The 22,642-nt window shown below is 40.1% G+C and overlaps 1 protein-coding gene across 2 annotated transcripts in view; it reads right to left on the reverse strand.

Annotated features, from left to right (window-relative positions):
- The window catches only part of LOC113973510 (macrophage mannose receptor 1-like), a 60,557-nt gene extending 53,956 nt beyond the window's left edge, over nucleotides 1-6,601 (reverse strand). Inside the window, exons 1-3 of one of the 2 annotated variants that reach the window (XM_027695682.1) lie at nucleotides 6,036-6,601; nucleotides 1,876-2,277; nucleotides 331-504 (exon numbers count right to left, since the gene is read on the reverse strand). In XM_027695682.1, the coding sequence (XP_027551483.1) occupies nucleotides 331-504; nucleotides 1,876-2,277; nucleotides 6,036-6,096 (637 nt within the window). In that variant the 5' untranslated portion in view covers nucleotides 6,097-6,601. The remainder of the gene's footprint in view (nucleotides 1-330; nucleotides 505-1,875; nucleotides 2,278-6,035) is intronic. The other variant, XM_027695683.1, reaches the window with a different exon arrangement.
- Nucleotides 6,602-22,642: the final 16,041 nt, after the last annotated feature.

Consider the following 22,642-nt stretch of genomic DNA (forward strand, 5'->3'; position numbering starts at 1 on the left):
ACTGCACAAATTTCTACATGGCCATTGGCATATACTATATATGCTAATGTAACATCTTTATATCTAATTAACTTTCTATTGAAGTAAATGGTGTATGTACAGATTTCAGCATATGATTAACACACTTCCACCTGGATGTAATTGGTCAATGTTTTTTATGCTGGGCCCTATATTTGTGTATTTAAGTAGTTCCTAAAAGGATAGCAGGCTAAATGGAAATGGAAAAACACACCACTTCAAACTGGTTTATATACGGTAAAGCACATATTATGGACATATTTACAGGCAGATGAATAACAGCACAGCAGAATCGTGAACATAAAAGCTTACATTTCATTGGGCAAAATCCATACTTCTTGTCAACATCATAGTCTGAAGTGGTTCCACACCAGAACCAGCCATCTGATCTGCCAGTATCTGTGCAGTCAGCATACCATTTACCACCATACTTAAAGGGGAATACACAAGGTGCTCCATTGTCATTTCCTTTGACTGTGTAGGTATCTAAGGAGACATAACAATTTAAAAATGTATAAACATTAATAAGCATGAGATATATACAAATTTATCTTTGGGATTCTACTATAGAATGTTATAGCAAGGATAGCTTGATAGCTTAGTATACAAACTGTACCAGAAATGAGACAAATTTTTGTTGCTTAAGGAGACCACAACTGACTGAGTCAAGATGTGATAAAGTTTACATGCATAACAATCAAAAGTATAAAATCCACACAGTTAGGCAATTTTCTTTTTAAATGCAAACAACTTTAGACTCTTTTGTCAATAACCCACTCAATTGCTGATCATTTTAGACAGGGACATGTACATATAAACTTGAAAGATATATGCCATGGAGTGGCTCCACTATACCGTGTCCACATAAGATTTCCATTTGCATCTAAAGATAATTTTTGTTTCATCAGAAATCTGACTCAATGAAACTTATCAAAGTAACTACAGCAGCTTTCTGTGTGTACACACATAATGCACACACATTGATGGGAGAACGTACAGAGGAATAGTACTTGAAGGGACTGCTAGAGAGGTGACATACCAAGGTCACTCTCTCACAGAGCTGCTAGAAAACAAAGGAGGAAGGAATAGCAGGACATCATTCTGTCTCCCCCTGCCTCCTTTCACATAATTTGCTTTGCTAGTGTTCTTCTATTCTGGCTTTAGGCCAGGGACTAGTACTGTAATCAGCCATGGTGTAAACCACAGAAACTGCATCCATACCTCCCTTTTTGACCATTTCTGTTTATCAAAGAATACTAAATGGGAAGTCAAACATATTCCCAGATACTTATCATGAATATATGCATATGTGTACTATACATAAGTTTTTCAAATTTATGTAAAATATCTTATTTCTTAGTCTAACATTTCAGCACCAACTTTGAGACTCCCTTCAAGGACTAGGAAGACATCTTCAATATATTGGAGCCAAAGATATCAAGAGTTAACTAATTCCTCACAGCACGCTTAATATTTGCTTCCCAAGGAAAAAAATATAACCAGCAGACTACACACTTACACTACACCTTTTTGTGCATGTGCAAATAGTAAAAGCCATAATCAACTCTTGTGTAATAGAGATACATTTTTTGAACAACCATAGAATTTTTTCTCCTCTCCAAATGAATCCCTACCATGCATGGCTAATCATCTATCAGAACTTTGACAAGTTTGACAAAGAAGCAAAATGAACTCCTCTAAAAACAAAAAACACACGCTCAAGTATTGCTGATTTCACCAGAAGTCACACTCACTGATCATTAATGAGGAAGGAAATTCTCATACACTTATAAATATTTTAATTAGCTACACATAAAAATAAGTTTGAGATACAGAAATTAATTTACAGAACTTTACCTTCATAGCCTCGAGAACACAGATCATCTGTGGTTCCGTAGACTTTCCACCTACTCCATAAACCAGATCCCTTGTACAGCATAATATTCCTTTCCTGTCTGTTTCCATAGTTGAAAAACAAATCTTCCCCTTGGATTGCAAAGAGAGTCTCATTTCTGCATTCCCATCGCTGAAGTTCACTAGCCTTGTCACAAGGATACAGAGTGATCGGAACCCAGTCTTTCTTCGAAGGCACTCCCAAGCACAATTTGAATGCTATGCTCATAAGCTGGTGATCTGAGACCCACCTGAATTTTTGTGACTCATTTTCTTGAACACAAGGAGCAACAGTCACTGAATTAGAACTTTGAGCCAGTACACAGCGCTTGTGTTCTTCATTATATATTAAGAAGATGCTGGTATCTGTAAGGCAAATAACAGTGGAATCATTTGGGTTGAAGTAATCTACTACCTAAGTAGTACTACTGCTCTTGGTGTTAAAATCTCATCATCTGTTCAACAAAAGGTGCGGCATTCCTGTGGCCTACACCTGTTAAAGTGACGTACAATGCAACTAGTTCAACCATTTTGTGTCAATGAAAGCAGGTACATGGAAAAGTGCAAGGCAGCAGAGGTGCAAGATCTAGTGTCTCCTGTAGGTTTAAAGCATGGATTAAACTGAAGAGAGAAAACACACTCATAGTATTAGTCCAAGCTGCACCCATGGGAGTTACTGAAACAAGGGAACACGCACACTGTAGACTGCAGATCCTGACTCTAAACACTCCAGCAGCACTGGCTCCCTGATCCTGGTTCCAAGACATGAGGAGACGACAACAGTCACTAAGTTCTTCAGGCTCCATTTCCTCACAGTGGAGAGCTCTGTTCTCAAAAGCCCTGCTAAAATCCTTAGAGTATTAATTGAAGGGAAGGATATGTTTTTAAGCTTTATACAAAACTTGCTTGTAAAGCATATTTATTTTTCACTCCAATTCAGTCATCAGTGACTTCTTTCTTACATCTCTCCATTATGAATGATATACCAACAGCAGTGGGATTTGCCATCACCAGGTACGCCTCTTCGTGATTTATGAAAATATACAAAGCTCTTCGTAGGTCCCCTGGTTATTTTTCCCTCTTCATAAATAGTGCTTCACAGCATGCATTATCATGTATTCAAAGTTTATTTCAAAATTGTAGCTGCTTGAAAAGTTCTTCTCGTCTGTTACACTTGGGTGTGCTACGGAGTGTAACATTTCTGAGCTGTTCTTGCCCAAAGACTGAGAATTTCTCCTCTCTGATCCCCCCAAGATCTGATACTAGATCTCATAGAGTAACAGGATGCACAAGGTCTTAAAGCTATATTTTAACTGGGATATGATCTAGGAAAGAGAAATATTAACTTGTGTGACTCTGGAGATTGAAACTAATTAAAACATTATTTCTTTATTGTATGATTACCAAATTAAACAAATTCTATAATGAAGAAATATTTAAGGGGAAAACAGGTTAACCACTGAAAATTTTCCTCTCTCTTTGCTGAGGCTCCAATGTGGAAATGATCAGACTTGTCTGCAGAAGAACAATCTGGGAACAAATAATCTCTCTCTCAGAGAAAGAGCTGACCTAGAGTTATCTCATCCATAGTTCAGCTTCCTTCTCCTGTCCTTTGGCTTCCAACTCACTGGGAAGTAATGTAAAACTGATGAGTACTGGAGACAAAAGTTGTTGTCTTTTGCCAATCTGTTTTACTCACAGACAATACAAGGAAATGTACAATTATCACTGCTGGTGACAACTTTTTTTTTATTCTGCTTTTCTACTAGCGTTTAGTACAATGTTATTGTAAACTGATATATGCAATGCTTGCAACTCTCCTTTTCCTGACATCATATTTAAAGTTTCTGGATAACAGAGATATCAGACACTTTCTCAGGTGTGGAAAACACTGCCTGATTTTTCAAACTGCTAAAATTGTATTTCCGACCTATAATAACATTCCTTACTTTATGCTACTTATGGTGTTGAAGAGAGAATGCTATGTACATGAAAAAGTTACTCCAAAATCAAAAGTCTGTATTGCTGCACACAAGCATGAAAGGGTGCAGAGTTTTGGCTTCAGAAACAAGGTTAGAAAGCTAAACAAAGAGGTCTGACCAGTGGGGGTGGAGAGGGGGACAAAACTTTGGCTGTTCTGACTGCACCTTTACAAAGCATTAGCAATGTGTAAATGCAACACATTTGCTTATACGAGGGCACCAGTGCACATTCCCAGTGCAGGGAATAGTACATATGTAAGCAGCTAAAAGACCAACACAGCCAATCAGGCATTGAAAATAAGTTGTCACCAAAACAAGAGAACAAAGCAAGAGATAGCAGGATATGGTGGCTAAGACTGTAGCTGCAAGATTTCCTTTCCCTTCGTGTTGCTCTTGTCTCATCCATGACCATGCAGTAGATTTCTGACATGATCCTGTGTTGCTCGAGTTTACAGCTTTATTTCTGTGTCTGTTCTGCCCGCTTGGTCTCCAAAGGGGATTCCCATACAACAGTTTCCATGTGAGTATTAGATAGTATAGAAGAAACAGGACAGGTATTTTTGCAGCACTTTCTATACCCTACCAACTCCTCTCTGTAAACACTTGATTCCATTCCTGTCAACATGATGAGTTGTATCTGTAAAATAGGCTAAGCAGAATTACACATATAACCATCAGCTGTGTTTCAATGTTCTGTAGCAGCATTTATTACAGAGCTCCATAACAGGTGCCATTCTTCACTATAAATGAGCTGTAGCCGGCACACTTCACGGTTCACCACAGTGGACCATGAGTACCAAAATGTTGATACTTTGAACTGATTATACCCATTTCTAACAGTAATTGATATGTTGAAAATTACTCCTAGAAGGAAGTTCTTTAAAATGCTTAAGAACATACCAGGCATAGGAAACAATTCGCTTCACCATTATAAACCATTCAGGGAGATCTAGCATCTTTTTCCTCAAATCTCTGGAGTAGATCCTGATAGAGTTTTTCTCAAAGGCTTTGATTTTTTTCTTCACCCAAATCACTGTGACTATTTACCTGTCTCTGGGCCCAGCTCATGTCTTAAGAATTGTGCTGAGTACAGTAAAATCCCACCAGCCAGTACAGTTTCCACAGCAGAAATTTCCAGTATGCCAAACTAGCTTCACACTGCAGCATTTGCAAACTATTACAGATTATGCAGGTGTAAATCAAGAAGTAAATTGTGAAGCCACTGAAGTACTAAACACTAGTGGAGAGCACCAGAAGAGCACACCAAATGCCAGAAGGAAGAGAGGGGCGAGCAAGGAGACAGCGAGTAGGTTGGATAACTGTCTTCTCTACAAAGACTGCTGCTTACCAGATGGCCTACAATGATTGCTGCTAATTACACAAGGCAAGAAAGGTTACAAGGCAGTGTTATAAAGTTTTGCTTCAGTAGATCTCAATCTGGAGAGCAGAGAATGCTGAGAGGTTTTCAAGAAGGACAGATGAATTTCGTTGAAAAATAACTGTGCATTGGAAACAGGGATAAATCTCGGATCAAGTGGGTGCAAATTTCAGGTGTCACCAAGCAACACAGCTTTCCCCTGTTTTCACACCTCTACCCATACCAGCACCTCAGCTACCTTAACACCCCTCCACGAAATCCACGTCAAAAAGCCAAAAGCACATCCTTGGGTCCATTGAAGAACAAAGGACTGGAGGACAAGCCAAGCCCCACCACCAGGCACTTCTGCAGACCTTGGCAGTGAGGGGGTCTCTGAGGGAAAGCTGGGTGATGTTATTAATTCAACCAGGGACCGAACAGAGTGGTGGGGAAAACTGAGGCACCGCTGGTGACAGCCCTGTTCGGCATCCACAATGTCATGGGCATCCAAAAGTTCTCCCTACCAGGCAGTTTCGCCCACTGGACACCTCGGGATGCCAGGAGGAGGGGAAGGTCCCAAGGGGAGGCTACCACCTCCATCAGCCGATCGCCCTCAGTACCGAGGGGGTTAAAATGGTCATGGGCTTCACCTGCGCGGATGCTCCCTCCTTAACCCCCAACCCCCCCCCCACCCCCGCCAGCCCAGGTCAGGTTGGGTTTTGTGTCTGCAGTGACCCCTCGTTTTTCGGCTCGTCTCATCCCGCACAGCCCCTGCGAGCACTTACCCAGCAGCGGAAAAACCCGGGGGAGAAGTCCGAGGAGAAGCAAGAGCAGGCAGGGAGCCATCGCGGCGGCTCCACGGCGCTGGGACGAGAAGGCTTCCCGCCGGGCAGGTCCTCTGCACTTGTGAAGGGATGGTGGATCGGGGAAAGCTCTGGGCTCCAAATGATAAGGAAATATCCTGTCACATGGGGCGTTTTGAAATAACAGGAATTCGCTGTTCAAACTTTGCTTTCCTAAGCTGATTTTTTTTTCTCTTAGCGGAGGGAAGAGCCTCCTTCCAGGCACATGCAGGTGATAAAGCGGTGATAGCTGAGAGGAGGGCTGCTTCTTTTGTTGTTGTCGTTGTGTTTGGAGGTTTTTTTTTTCTTTTATCCTCTTTGCAACCCTGTCAGGTTGAATGTGGGTCAGTAGTTTGTTTCCCAAGAAAATTAGCCAACCTCGCGCCGAGGGAAGAGGACATCTCTTTCTTTCTGAGGTGAACCCAAATCTCAAAGAAAATCCCCGCTCGAACGACCGGGTTTGCTCCCGAGAGCGGGGACTGCAGAAGTAACAGAGACCTACTTTTGGGAGCCTGGGATCTGGGCTGCACCCCCGTCCCCATCACTCCCCCTCCAGGCGCGAGCAGGTCGCTCCGATGGGAATAGAGAGCGGGCGGTGGCCGGGGCGCAGCCGGGTCTGGGCTGCCAAGGAGGAGCGGGGGGTACACGTGGGCTTAAAATCCCTAAGAGGCATTCTCTGAGCTCCAATAAATGAACTTCAACCAATCTGATTGTTTATTTATTTATTCTACTGCCTCTATCTGCTGTTAACAGGACTTAAATCTTGCTTCTGAATCAGTGTGAGGAAAAACAGAACCTTGCCTGCTAGCTGGGTTTTCAGAAGCTGAAGCACCTGCATGGAATTAAATGATCTCTCAAAAAAGGTTCCTTTAGAGCACAATCTTCCTTGAGGTTTTTATGGCTTCTTGCTGTGCTGGGTAGGAGACCTTCCCTGTGTGCATTTTTGTGGAGAGTACCATGTTATTCATTAGAACCCGTTATTAATATACGGTGTGAAGGGTCCCAAGTGGATTGAAAACATCGGTCTTACTTTTGTTTCACACAGAGAGGCTTTTGTAACATATGGGACTTACTGAGTATTGTGATAGGGCATATGTGAACCTCAGGGGGTACCTTATTGCTCTCTAAAACTACCTGAAAGGAGGTTGTAGTGAGGTGGGGGTTGGTCTCTTCTCCCCGGTAACAAGTCACAGGACAAGAGGAAATGGCTTTAAGCTGCACCAGGGGAGGTTTAGATTGGATATTGGAGAATAGTGGTTGGACTCGGTGATCTTACAGGTTTTTTTCCAACCTTAAAGTTTCTCTGAATTTGCAAAGCATCAAACCTACCATGTGTGTGAAACACATTGTGAAATGGCTCTCCCTGTACTGTCGTGCACTCAGAAATCTCTGGTAAGTATTGAAAATCTACAAAAACCTCCCTGCTGGAAGTTCTGGGTTGTAAAGTACAGCACACCCAGGGAAACACCAATATGAGATTAGTATGGAAAGAGGTGGGGCAGAGTGAAAAGGTACTTTGACACTATTATAAGACAAGAAGACACAACAGAGATGAAGACTGAACTCATTTAAGTCAATGAAACTCCTGTAAGCATTGGAAAGGATTCCGGCCAGGCACTTCAGCTATGCTAGGCCCTACTGAACTACGTGAGGGGAGGGAGGAGGACATGGTTCATAATTTTTCTGGACAACTGTAGACCCATGCAAAGGTCAGGAACAGCCTGGCCCGAGGACAGGGGCTGGGAAGTATTTCAGCCATAATCAGCAATGTTCTGTATTGTTATGCTGATGAATAATCATCTGGGAAACCTAATCTCTGAGACACTGTGAGAAGTTCAGTCAGAAAGTAAAACTGCCACAAAAATCTTTACATTAAACCCCTATGGCTATGTGCAGCAAAGGGGGCTGCACATAACTGAAGCGCATATATGTATCACACAAATAGGCAGAAAAATGGAATTAAGTATATGAATAGTTATATCTATTGGATTATCAGTGGCTGTACTTGGAATGAACTATACTCTGAAGTGACTGAAGGAACTGTATTAGGCCATTCTTGGAGATTCTCAAAACTGAACTGGACAAGGACCTGAGCAACCTGATCTAAATTTCAAGTTAGCTCTGCTTTGGAGAGGAGGTCATGCTAGATGAATTCCTGAGGTCCTTTCCAACCAAAATGAGACTTCAGGAGAATAACTTCCAAGAGAAATATTCCAGACTCCCTTCATGATCTGAAAACTGCCTTTTTTCTCATTGTCCCTTGCTCTCACTGGCAATATTGGCAATACTGCCAGTTCAAAGACATTCTGACATAGACACATGTGATACATATATATGTGTCTGTATGTGTATATACATATATCTACACATGCCCTCTGTCTAGAGCAGCACTGGTCTGGATGAGCTTATTCACATAGGCTCTGTGTCTCATCTGGAGCATACTCTTCAATAATTATGTCTGGAACTGGTTTCCTCTTTGGGAATCATATATTCTGATCTGATATAGTTAAAGGGAAAGATTTTCTCTCCTTTGAGACAAAAGCATTCAGCAAAGTCTCAGGCAATAGTGATTTGTAGGAAAACAGTTACCAGAAGCCCAATCTGCTAAACAACTAATGACAGGGTACGTGTCCTAGATAGACATATGTTTTCATCTCTCCCCATGGGTAGGAAGCCAGCTGCCATTTACGCTTGGAACAGGAAGGCCTAAATTACTCTGAGACAGGTCAGACTCTCTCTTCTTCTGGCACATCCAGTACTTGCAACCAGTGACTCTTCCTCGCAAAATACCTTGAACTCCTGAAGTCACAGTAGCCCTTGAATTTGATAGTCAACAGGAGGATGGAAAGTTCAGTCTAAATGAAGTCATATCCAGAACTGAATCGTAATATGTCTATTTTGTTTATGTTGAAGAAAAACAACTGGATTATTATCCATACTTTCACATTTGCACCCAAGATGGTTTTTTTGGTGTTTCATTTGGGAACCTGTATCTCAGATAGTCTCTCTCTTCAATAGTTTTCCCTACATTTCTAATGTTTGCAGGGGTGCTATAGTGGATTACCTGCAATGGAAGCCTATGAACATTACAGCATTTCATTAGTCATCCTAGAGAATTTAAATAACATTCTCACACTATTTAATGATTTCAGAGACATAGCTTCCTAGAAGATTTTATTATTGTAAAGAGCTGACTTAAGTTAGACCCTGTACTGGTTTTGGCTGGGATTAGAGTTAATTTTCTTTGTAGCAGCTCAGACGGTGCTATGTTTTGGATTTATGACCAAAACAGCTTTGATAACACAGGGATGTCTTAGTTATTGATGAACAGGTTTTTCACAGCCTCAAAGCCTTTTCTGCTTCTCATGCTGCCCCATCAGCAAGGTGGCTGGGGTGGGCAAGAAGCTGGGAGGGCACACAGCCAGGACAGTCAATACCAATGGACCAAAGGGATATTCCACACTGTATGGTGTCATGCTCAGCCATGAAAGTTGGGGGAAGGGGGAGGAAGGGGAGACATTCAGTTATGGTGTCTGTCTTCCCAAAGCCCTGATTTCCTTGGAAAGCAGCTGAACACCTGTGTGCCACTGGGAAGTAATGAGTGAATTCCTTGTTTTGCTCTGTGCATGCATCATTTTGCTTTCCCTACTAAACTGTCTTTATCTCAACCCATGAGTTTTTTCACTTTTACCCTTCTGTACTCTCCCTCATCCCACTGCAGGGGAATGAGCGAGCAGCTGTGTGGGGTTGAGCTGCCAGCTGAGGTTAAACTACAAAAGACATACACTAAAACATTATTTATTAAAATCATTTCAAGAACTTTAATATATAGAAGTGAGAGAATTTAGCTTCACTTGAACCAGAATCTTTCAGGGTCAAAAGGAGTTAAAAGCTAAGAGGAAAATCACAGAAAATGGACAGAAATCTTGAATTCTCTCGAAGAATTTTCAGTGACAAAGTAAATGAACAATCAAATTAAGGAAAAATTATGGCACTGCTGTGTATGAACTAAAAGAGCCAAGACACAAACCTGTGAATTCTGAATGCTGATCAACAGTCACCATAGCTGATTTCAAATGTAGCTAAAGCTGAATCAAACACATTTCCTCCATACAGGAGCAAGTAGAAAGGAGGGTTATGAAAACGTTCAGTACTTTTTCATCTCATTTCTTACTTTGCAAGGCTTAAATTCATGTTGTTGATTTCTGCAAGCATCAGAAATGAGACAACAAGTAGGAACAGTGAACAATACAGCACATAAGTAGCATCCAGTTCAGCACTGGTTTTACAACACCATTATCTCAACAAGAAATTTTGACTACTGGTGAGAATGTAGTAATGTAGTAATTCACAACCAAGAAATTAGATTCATTGTTCTGTAACTACTTTAGACCCACCAAAGGAAAATCTCCTCTAAATACACAAATGTGTTCAGCCCCTACACATCTCCTAAGACAACAGTATAGTCATCCTAACGTCCCTTTGCTGTCAGTGGATGGAAATAGAGGAGCAATTTGGATCTCATACCCTTCCAGGAACAGCTCAGATGTTTCATCTTACCTAATTTGTGCCTGGGCCTGCATTTCTGAAGAGGATATATATATCATTGTGCTAAGTAGAGCAATAGGATAAATATTAAATCAAAATAACTTTTTTTTCCTCAAGGCAGCATCTCAAGCATCCCTACATCCCTTTCTTCTTTTTAAAAAACCCCTTCTTTTAATTACATGAAATCCATGCTACAAATACCCTACAGCCAGGAGGCAGGAAGGGTAAGTCACTGTAGAAGCGTTGGATGATCTTGACAGTCCATTCCATTTTCTCTCTCATTCTGTAAGAATAAATCACTCTTAAGTTATAACTGTGGGAGTTTTGCTTTAATTACAGTGTTCTACATGGCAAAGAGCTGTACACAAACAGAGCAGTGGGACCCACAGCTCTGTTGTCTGCACAAGAGACAATTACACAGCTCTGGACTGCCATTTCTCATTCATCTAGGTGCCATAAGTCTTTTGATAAGCCTACTTCTCTACTAACAAAATGAATATACACCTTTAATCCCCCTCATAACTTTACGAGTACACCAATCGTCTCTAAGCTTCTCCATGCATAATAATCCCACAGAATCATCACGATTGGAAGAGACCTTCAAGATCATTGAGTCCAACCATCAACCTAGCACCAGCATAATGACCCCTAAACCATATCCCCAAGTGTCACATCCAGATGCTTCTTGAACGCTTCCAGAGATGGTGACTTGATTACCTCTTGGCCAATTTATTCCAATGCCTAACTGTTGTTTCAGGAAAAAAAAAAAAATAAGGCCATTTCCTCTTGCTCTTTCACTTGAGACAAGGCAGAAGAGACCAACTCCCACCTTGCTACAACTTCCTTTCAGGTAGTTGTAAAGAACAGTGAGGTCCTCCGTGAGCCTCCTCTTCTCCAGACTAAACAACTCCATCTCCCTTAACCTTTCCTCATAGGATATGTTTTCTAGACCTTCACCAGCTTCATTGCCTTTCTCTGGACATGCTCCAGCACCTCAGTGTCTTTCCTGAAGTGAGTGGCCCAGAACTGGACACAGGATTTGAGATGAGGCCTCACCAGTGCCAAGTACAGTAGGACAATCAGTTAACTGTGTGGATATTATTGTAGAGTCAAAGGTCAGCAAAATTTGGAACTCAGTGGGAGTCAAGCAGAGCACACTTGAAATTAATGTAAGGCCATGATGTACTTATAACAGTTACTACCTTTGAGCTGTACAATCATTCCCAGCTATTTATCATGGTTAAAAAGAGATGCAGGAGAAATATGGGAGTTCACAGATCAAACTGTTTAATAAAGGATAAAGAGATTTTCTTACAAGGAAATAGTTATTTTTAGAAATGAAAGGCAAAAGTGGATACATGACAGGAAAAAGTATAAATGATACAGAACTGGTTTGTATTTTCTGTTTGGCATATCACAATGCAAGCACAAAAAAAATCAGTTTAATTCAAAAACAACTGTCTTCATATCCATTGTCTTTATCAACTCAAAATATAGCTATGACATGAGCACAGAAGTCCTTCAAGAACTATCATCCTTTATGATGAAATAATCCAGTAGAAGAAAGCACTTAAGAAGAAACTTTCGAGGAGGAGGTTAGGGGGTTGATCAGGTAGAGAGTTTGGAGAGAAAAGGTTTATTTAAGGGTTTGTTTGCTAGTTTAACTTTACTTCAAATAATGAAATTTTGGATGAAATCATAGGGCACACTCCTTAATCACAGATTTGATCCTGTCTCACTAGAATTGAAATACTACGGCACTCCTATAAGTATTAAAAGGATACCTGGGAAATCTTTAAATCATTCTTTTGGCAACTATTCTGTTGAGCAGTAGTTGAGAAACATTGCAATACTGTTTATTATAAATAAAAGTCTGCATCAATGATCAATATGACACTAAGTCATGACTATTTATTCATGATGGCTACAGTAGCAAAATACCACACGTGGCATACGAGTTTTATTTAAAGAAAGGAAACAGGTCTCAGTGCAATCTCCCAAAGAACTATGAAATTAAACAATAATAGGAGTTTAAAAACATGTATTTTTAAAACAAATTATACTATCCTTAATGTCAGTCAGGTTACTGTTACAGATTACTCCTAGCCTCAATTTTATGAAGCGTTACCCATAGTATAGGGTTTATCCATCGGCAGAATATTAGATTTTTGAATGGAATTATACCTGATTTCACTAAAGGCACTGAGAATTGCAGTATATGATTTAATGTTCAAAGCTTCTGTCTTATTCAAAAATTCCTTAAGCCTGTGCTGTCTGCATTTTTTTCCATCATTTTTGCAGAATATAAAATTTTTTTAAAAATATTATAAAATCTTTTTCTTCAGAAGACTTAGTAAAACTAAAATATTACAAAGTATTATGTAAACTGAACAGTCACTGAGTACATATTATTACAGTTTCAATATAGTAGGGGGGAAATTGAATTTTTTTTCACAGAAAATGTTTACATTTCATTCTAATATTTCCTTCAGAACAGAACAAAATTTCCACACCTCAGTTCTGTCTGTGCCAGAACAGACTGAGCATCCCTCTCAGTGACTTCCCCTTAGGTCAGCACCAGCACCACGAGATGGCCCCCTGTCCACTACAGCTCACCCTCCATTTTGCTCATAGATGTGTTGGGTTTGTCTCTCCTGAGAATGACCAAGACTGACAACGATGTTTTTATTTGACATTGTTTAGTCAACAAATAATGTCATTTTGTTTAGTCCAAAACTGTTTATGTATTCTGATGTGGTTCACCAAATTTGTTCAGAAAGTGTGTGCCATGCTGGATTCACAAGCTGGGGTGACTCATTAGATCACAGCAGGCTGCATTAGATCTGGGCACAGGTACAGTGACAGATGCCTCCCACAGTGGATTTCGGATCTGCAGCACGTGTTCTGCCATCCAGGAATGTCGCTGGTCCTGGTGAACACCCGCAGTTGTCCATAAAGCCAGTCTTAGGTAGCTAATCTAGGTAGGTAACCCCATGTTTCACTTACCCTTAAAATAAGATAGTTGCTACCTCCCTCAATTTACCAGAGGAGCAAACGGAATGATATGTATATTGAGTATTGAATACAGTGAAATTTGTGAGTCAAAAAGTAGCTAAGAGTGTCTCAAAACTATTCTACCCTCCAGCCTATTTCCAGTGAAATTAAAACCATGTGACAATTTTGTATGTTGTAGCCTGAAGAGGTATAGGTGAAGGAGGATGACCTGTGAGATAGGAACAGAGGGAGGGAAGCTGGTACTACCTGGTGTGTGGGAGGGAGCAGACCTGCTAGGAGGTGAGGAGGGGCTGGGATGTTTCTGAGTACTGCTGTAGGAAGGCATTTGGGACTGGTGTAAAGGATACCTTGGGGCTTAATCCTCCCCTGGATCCCAGGAGCCTGTTGGAGTTGCAGTAATGAGCCTTTTCACTTTTTCCTCCATCTGCTCATCTGTAGCTGAACTTCAGGTCGGTGCAGCTCCAAGAGATAAATAGCTTACCACCAGCTCTCAATGCAGCGTCTCCCGCACAAGGTCTTAGTGAGAGAAAGATAAAGAGAAGAGAGAAGTTTAAATTACTCTCTTCCTCTTCTGAAGTTTTGATAGCTTAGAAGGAGTGAGTCTGAGTCTGTAGATCATAATTTCCAGGAAATTCAACAGCCTTGCCTTGAATGTTAGGAAGTTTGGCAAGAGGTCCAAAGGTAATAACAAATGTAGCAACATGTTAAACACATGAAAAGCACTACACCCCCCCAAAGAACCTGCCACCTGAAACCTGCTTGGTGAGACACTAGTGAAATGGCTCAGGCCAGAAGCACCCTCATGGTAAGGGACTCAGATGCTGTTTTCGGCGTGTTGGTGGTATGTGGCATAGTCACCATGAGCCTCATTTCTCCAGTTTAAGGCATGTTGACATAGAGTAGGTCAATCCATACTTGTAAGATGATGACCACTCATAAGTGAGATAGTAATGTTACTCATGGTAGAACTTGTTTGCAAACCAAGGGATAAAGAACTATCACGAAAGATTTCCTCAGAACAGCAGGGACCCACATTCCAACAACTTTTTGAAAACCGTGCAAAAGACCAAAATGGTAGCAGCAGCACCGGGGTCCTAGCTGAAAATATCCTGTCCTGTAAAACCATTAAAGGTACAGTACTATTTTCTGTGATTATTCTTACATCCTTTTTTGCAACAGCAATGGGTATCAGTCCTTGCACATGTGGATATTGGCAGCTACTGTAAGGTAGCCTCATACAACTCTCCCCTTCTCTCCTGCAAAATAGTCCTGTACCTCCTCTCTGACCAAACAGCTGTACGAGGAAAGCTTGATCTCCTGTTTTCATACAGGTATAGGTTGTTTATGGGTGACCTGGACTCACTTTTGTTGGTATTTCCACAGATGGACATTTCTCGTGTAAGTCACAGTAAAAAAATAAAAAATAAAACCAAACCAAAACCCCAACAAACAAAAAACTCAAAACACATGGGGAAAAGAATATCAAGTAAAAGACAAAGGTACCTAGAGAAAAGGAATAATAAACCCAAACCAGATAGAGTTTGAGATTAGTTATTTGCCTTTCCTGGTGCCTTGGCTAACAGCAAGAGATCAGCCACAGTTGTAGCTGAATTATTTTGATGCCTTATTTCAGTGGGAGTTAGGCCTCATAATAACTTTAAAAATATGAAACCTAGCCATTCTTTTAATCCTAAATGTGAAGTCTCAAAGCTGAATAAATAGCAGTTAAATCAGCAAAAAAGAATCGAATGGAAATAATTACTCAGATAGGTTAAAAATAGTTTCGTGATAGGGTAGGTTTCTGCCTTTTTTTTGAGACCCTTTTTGTCAAGACCAATATCTTTTTTACAGTTTGCCATCTCCACTATTTCACAGAAGAAACCTCGAAATATTTCAAAGCACTTCTGTCATTTCAAGTAGTATGAGAGTCCTTAGATAAAACCAACTGATTTTTCATTTACTTGTGTCTGGCAGTGTTATCTGCATTTAAACTCAAATTAGGTTACCTCCACAAGCAATCCCAGAAATTAGATTTCTGCAGCATTCAGTATAAGAGATCCTCATGGTCTGTTTCTGAAGGTACAGCGCAACTGTGCCATTTGTTATTCCCACAGTGTGTAGCTGCTCAGGCAGCCCCGCTACGGCAGCCTGCCAAGCAGTCCAGACAGCAACAAGACGACAACTTTGTCCTCTCCTTATTTCATACTGACATTTTCATCTTATCTAAGTTTTCTGTAGAGTAATGGGTTTGAGACCATGAACAACTCAGAATATCTGTATTTTCTGAGAACAGCTTCCTTCTGCAGTATCAAAACACAACATTTGCTTTTTCTTCCTAAAATAAAAATACTCACTTCAGCTCTGTGCTGCATGGAAGATTTTAATGGTCTATTCTTCTTAGGAGTCCTGGCAGCTTTTCCTGCCTGTTATCTATGACCAAAAGTGAGCTGATCTATCAGTTTTCACAGGAAACCAAATCAGCAAATGTCACGCAGGCAGCAAAGCAGGATATAGTAAACCATGCTCCATATATACATCCCATGCTTCCTTTACACTCTTAAAGCTGACACCCAAGTGGCAAGCAGCAGACATAGGTATAGAGGGTAAAGAAAGCTGAAGCGCTTCATAAATCTTAAAACCTGATTTTCCCTACAATCTGGTCAGTCCAAATGTAAGCAACTGAAAATCAACACTAAAGTTCTCAGGATATCGCATGCCATAGGAGTCAGAACACTGCCCAAAAAGGCTTGCCTATAGATATCCTTAATTTTTTCTGTTTTAATAATTCTCCTGAGGGAGGTATTTAACTACTGCACCCAAAGCAGAAAACTTCTGTAAATCTCTTGTAATTACAGAACATGCCATAACTCTGATTTCACTCAGAGCCCTGGATTATTTCACATCTTTTATAACATGAAGAGGTTACTTTTAACACTTAAAATACTGCTTGGTTTTACGGACCATTGAGGGTTTCTATGGTTCAATCCTCTATATAAAAAGGATGGGTGTCCTTCCAGAAATGAAGCTTTATTATTAAAGATACATTTATTTGCACAAAGTCTTCTTCCTTCTTTGTCTTTCCTAATTGCATCACTGACCTCAAGCTCTCATTTGCTTTTTTCTTTCAATCTCACTTTCAATTCCTTGAGACCCTGCCCCACACAGCATACCCAAACAGAGTGAAGCCATATTTGACATATTTGGCAGTGAAGCACTAAGAAAAGGGATTAAATACATTTCATTATGGTCTCTTGCTTGTCATTGCTATTCTAAAGTAAAACATTACCCAAAAATATTGACTACTATATTCTATGTTTTGCCACAGATACCTTCAACAGCTGCCCCTTCTGTTCAGTTCTGCAAGACAAATAGGTATTACAAATAAAAAAGGCCAAATACCTGTAGTGAGCTATTGATAACAACTCTGGTCTAGCTGAGGAATTCAGACAAAGTATTTCTGAGTAGTTATGACAGACTGGATCTGCAGAAGAGATCCATTTAAAGGCACAACATCCCTTACAGTTTTGCATTGGAAGTCACAATCAATGAAAGATCAAATAATCAAAAAAGGAAAGATTCATGCAAAGTATATGCCAGAAATGACATCTGTATCAATGCCTGAACACAGCATCCTCCTATCAAAGAAGGCAAAGATCCTTCCTTACCAACCTTCTCAAATGAAACACAAACTCTTTAGGCTTGTACTGCTGTTACTGATCTTATTCAGAACTTATTCTTAATAGAAATTAATGTAAGACTATTGTACCTCAAGGGTCAAGTCCTTTGTTTTCCAAGTGATAATCTAAAACTGTGTGCCCCCAATGGAAATAGAAAAAAAAACAGACAATCCTGATATTCCAGTAAACTCAGTGCACAAGGCAGGCTTAAATATTCCATGAATTTGTAGACAATGCTACAGCTGTCATGTAGGATTCCAGATCTTAAGAGGGAAACATGAAAGGGTGTTTTTTGCAGACTTTGTTGATAAGAAAGATTCTTAAGCCCACGGGATTTACCGTTCTAGAACATGCAGTAGGGCTGCTGATAAAAACCAGTCTAGCAATAATGAACCAGAAGCTCATATTCCTTAATATACAAGTAGAACACTAAAAAACCCCAAAATTGCATATATAGGAGTTCAACACTGTTTTTATGTGACAGCTACCTATATGTGAAACTGTATTGCAACTGTAATAGCAACAGTTCTTAATAACAACAGTTCTGCTATGAGTAAGGACACAGAAAAGTAACTCTGCGGGCACTCACCAGCCAGCACCTAAGACCTTCCAGTCCCTCAAATAGGATGAGCAAGTGTGCAGTGCTTCATTCAGTCCAGAGCACTCTGGTGTCATCCCTTCACATACCAATAGCCCAGTATATGGATGACCCTGTGAGCACAGGTATTTGGATTTGTTGGAACACATCAGAGATGCTACTTATTTGGTCAAAACTCTGGCTCAAGCGTCTTCCAGAAAAAAAAAGGAGATTATAAACTTAATATAGTCAGCACTGGTATTATATAGGCAAGACAAAAGGGTAAAAGGAGTTCAACTGACATTATTATACAAAATTTCAATATATAACAGGGACATTATCACTGCCACAACTCACTGATTCCACATATGCTCAAACTGTTAAAGCAAGACTTGGAACTTGGAGGAGGGGAAACTGCAAAATACCCATAAGAGTTCTGAAGCATTTTAAAAACTAAATCCAGTAAAAAAACCAGCCAGAAACAAATGAAGTGACCATAAATACAATGAAAGCAAGAAGATTCCTAACAGATCACAGGGGGATTTTTCAGCAAATCTCTAATAGTGGACTGTTATTTCCAAATACTGATAACCAGTATTGAGTGAACCATTATTTCCAAATACTGACTGCAGCTTGAAAGACTTGCTGGAATTTGAGACCAGTCAATTGAGGTTTGTCTGGATAGAAATAAAAGGAAAAGGCAACCATAGGAAGGATTAGGAGGTAGGAAGACAGAAAAATAGAAGAAAAACACCACGATCACCATGCTTTTGTGTGCAATAGTTATTGATTTATTTGAAAAACAGACAATAAATATGGGAGAGGGAAAACACTCACTTTTCCCACCCAATACTAAAGAAAAAATATAGGATTGTGCAAGAGGCTTGTTAAATAGTGTATTTTGAAGGCCAGGATGGGCACTCCCAACATGATTACAAATGTGCTGCGCTTGTACCCATTGCTGACTCCATATTTTATGAATGTGATTTTCTTTTAGCTGGGAGTTGCCCTAATATAAACTCTATTAAAAAAAATTATCATTACAATTATGCAAAATATTTTTGTATTACTATGAGGAGGGAACAGGTTAATAACACAAATGCCATGATAAAAATAGAGAAGCATTGGATTTTTCATAAGTGGAAACTCTTACAAGGTCTGTTGCCAATTCTACTTCTTAATAGGGTCAGCTAATTAGGCAGACAGACATTTCCGTCAGAATGTTGTGTTCAGCACAGTACAATACTTCAAAACAACAACTTCCAAAGGAAAGCATTTACTTTTAAATACTTAAATCTATTCTATTTGCTCTACTTAAATGGTGCAATTACAGTAATTAGAATAGCCCCCTCCTCAGTAAAGTATGAGAAAGAAGCAAAAAACTGATTATGAGATTTTGGTTGTTAATCTCTAGATCAGTTCCATAACTGAATATTTTTTCCAGCATTTTATTTTCAAAGACGAGAACAGTCCCGGCAGCATTGACTGACTGACTTATTGTTGGAAGACCTTAGAGTCTTCATTTATCTGTGTTGTAAAAATTGTAGCCATTCAGTAATGCTTAAAAAGTTATCATTTCTAAGTACTAGGAATTTGGATGCTCACATTAATTCACTGTAGAATAAAGAAAACACTGCTTTCAAAGCAGTCTATGGTGTTCTGGAAGTACATCCCCATTTGTCGCAGATTTAGAAAGTTTTTTTTCAGGAGGTTGTAGAAATTACTTATGCTCTTGAAGGACATGCTTTCACTCTGAAAGATATAAATTAATACCTGAAAAACCTAGACATAGACTTTGATAAATTCGGAGTTGAAATAGACTGCTCTTATGCTATTAACAATTCTCTTTCACCCACATTCTCCCCCACTCCACCCCATCCATCCATCCATCCATCCATCATATGAAATCCTCAGTGACAAACCAGAGTTCAAAGAATGTGCAGCCTCTAGCAGAAACAAACAAGACTACAAAAGCTGTCAAGTGCATGGTCTAGCTGGAATGAAAGCTGAATCATCTCTTGGATTGTATAGACATAATCAGACTCTGTATCAAAAGCAGCATGTGCAGACAGTCAAGGGAAGTGATTCTGCCCCTCTCCTCTGCCCTAGTGAGACCCCACCTGGAGCACTGCATCCAGCTCTGGGGTCCCCAGCACAGGAAGGACATTGACCTGTTGGATCGAGTCCAGAGAAGACCCATCAAGTTGATTAGAGGAATGGAGCACCTTTCCTGCAAGGGAAGGCTGAGAGAATTGGGATTGTTCAGCCTGAAAAAGAGGTGGCTTTGGGGTGACCTAATTGCAGCCTTCCAGTACTTGAAGGGAGTCTACAAGAAAGATAGAGAGAGACTATTTACAAGAGCACATAGTGACAGGGCAAGAGGGAATGGCTTCAAATCGAGAGAGAGTAAGTTTAGATTGGATATTAGAAAGAAATTCTTTACTGTGAGGGTGGTGTGGCACTGGAACAGGTTGTCCAGGGAAGTTGTGGATGTCCCATCCCTGGAAGTGTTCAGGGCCAGGCTGAATAGCTCTCTGAGCAAACTGGTCTAGGGAAAGGTGTCTCTGCCCACGGCAGGGGGTTTGGAAGTAGATGATCTTTAAAATCCCTTCCAATCCAGGCCATTCTATGATTCTATGATTTTTAAAAGCAAACCACACATAAAAGTTTATGATGGACTTGCCACACATACTACAGTAATTGTGTGTCTGAATCCTGCAATGAATAAAATTAGCAAGTAGGATGCAACTATCAGCATGTATCATTGAACCATTTGGAACTAAAATTTGCTCCACAAGAACAGAGGTGCTCCCTTCCTGGGTTGATATCTGGCCAATATCCTTGTGATAATGTACCACTGATGAACAGAAAATAAAGTGAATCAGAAAACAATGATCCAAAGTTAATGGCAAGGTGCCATGTAAAGAATACCCTCTAGGACAAAGGACATGCAGAGACATGAAAAATACAAAGCCCAATTATAGCAGTTGTGTGACCAAACCAGAGATGAGTGAGACAGTACTTCAGAGGTTACCAATTGGCACTATCTGCATTTCAGAAAACAAGGTAAAAGGCTCCATAAGACACCTGTATTATTGTGGAAGGACAATCTGCACAATGGGAATGTCCAAAGATAGATAGACAGATATAGAAAATTAATTAGATTTATGATTAACTAACCATTAGTACTTGCGGGCAAGCTTACTCTAAGGACCGAGCATGAGAAAGCATATGAAAGGAGATAACCATTAAGAAATACATATACTACATGGAATGTATATACAGGAGAGCTGGCACTTGTACTCTTTGCATTGCTGCTGCAGCACAGGATCCCACTGAATGCTGCTCAGGTCAGTATATTTACAGATATACAATTAACTGCTTGCTACCTACCATCTGTCTGGAATAAAGAAATCTGAGGAGCAAATCTGGTGTCAATTTGAGCCCCATGGATGGACAAATTCAAGGGATTCTAGTTCTTGGAAGAGGTAGTTAGGAACTCACTTAAGCAACTAGGACAAATAGCTGCCCCCTGAAGTGATCAGAGGGACCTTGGAAGGAACAGCCACCATTTACAGGAAACCTTGATTATCCAGAAGATAAGTGCTCAAGAGTAGAAAGCACATCTGTTTTGAGAGAACAAACTTACTAAAATAAACTGCTTAATTAAAATTCCCTACTTTATAGATAAGTGAGCAGGAGGAGTTTTAAAAATTACGAATCCTATATCTTACTTGTCATTATCCACACAATCAGATAATGTAAATCCTGATTCCACAGAAGCTGCAAGAAATTTTTTACAAAGTGAGACTGTGAACTCCATTAAAGCAAAAAATTCTTCACTATTTGTTTTTCTCACCACACCAGGAGGAAGGAGAGCCCTCTGAACAAACACACTCCTAACAAGAGTCTCACCAGTCTTGATTTCTCTGAAAAAAACCCAAACAAACAAGTTTCAATAGTACATTTCAGTGAGGTGCTTGGTGCTGGCCCTGTGTTCATACATAGGTTCAGAGAACCACGACTTCGCTGCCCTCAGCTGAGCCAAGATTTATTTGTTCTTACATAAACCAACATATTTTTATGAAAATCATTATATTACCTATATTCCTCTGGCCACACGATATTTCCTGCAGGGTTTGCCTAACTTCACCACAATGCAACAGCATCAGCTATGAGAGCATGTCACCAGGGAAAGAAAAAGGCTAATTTGGGGGAAATCTCGCAAGTCTAAAAGCCTTTAAACCAAGCAATCTAAATGTTCACACTCCTTTGTGAAGCACAGTAAATCAGTCTGGCACATAGACTGCGAAATAAAACACCTCTGCATAATCCACAAATACCTGAGGATGAATGAGTCAACAGGGGAGAGCCATCACAACTGGCTAGAAATAGATTCCAGTGTGATTTCAGTAGCAGGGAAGATTTGTTTCCTTATTAGTAAATCAATCTTACAAAAGTGTTATAGTATAAAGTTGAGCGGTCCAAGCATGGGGACACTGAAGGGTTTCCTCTTGGTATGTGTGCTTCCTGTAGCCAGAAAGTGGTAAGTAGAGACACTGACCAGTCAATGAGTTTGTTCTATTGAGCAATGTCTCACTTATGACAGAATCTACCAACCACCCAACATGTTCCTGCTGGATTCTGCACCTCTATGAGGGTCCAAAGTACAACTGCTAAGGTAGTAGATGTCACCAATTCTGGGAACATGGGGCATAAGTACCAACCTGCAC

Source organism: Neopelma chrysocephalum, unplaced genomic scaffold (genome assembly GCF_003984885.1).
Source record: "Neopelma chrysocephalum unplaced genomic scaffold, ASM398488v2 Primary Assembly neopelma1_102, whole genome shotgun sequence".
NCBI lineage: Eukaryota > Metazoa > Chordata > Aves > Passeriformes > Pipridae > Neopelma > Neopelma chrysocephalum.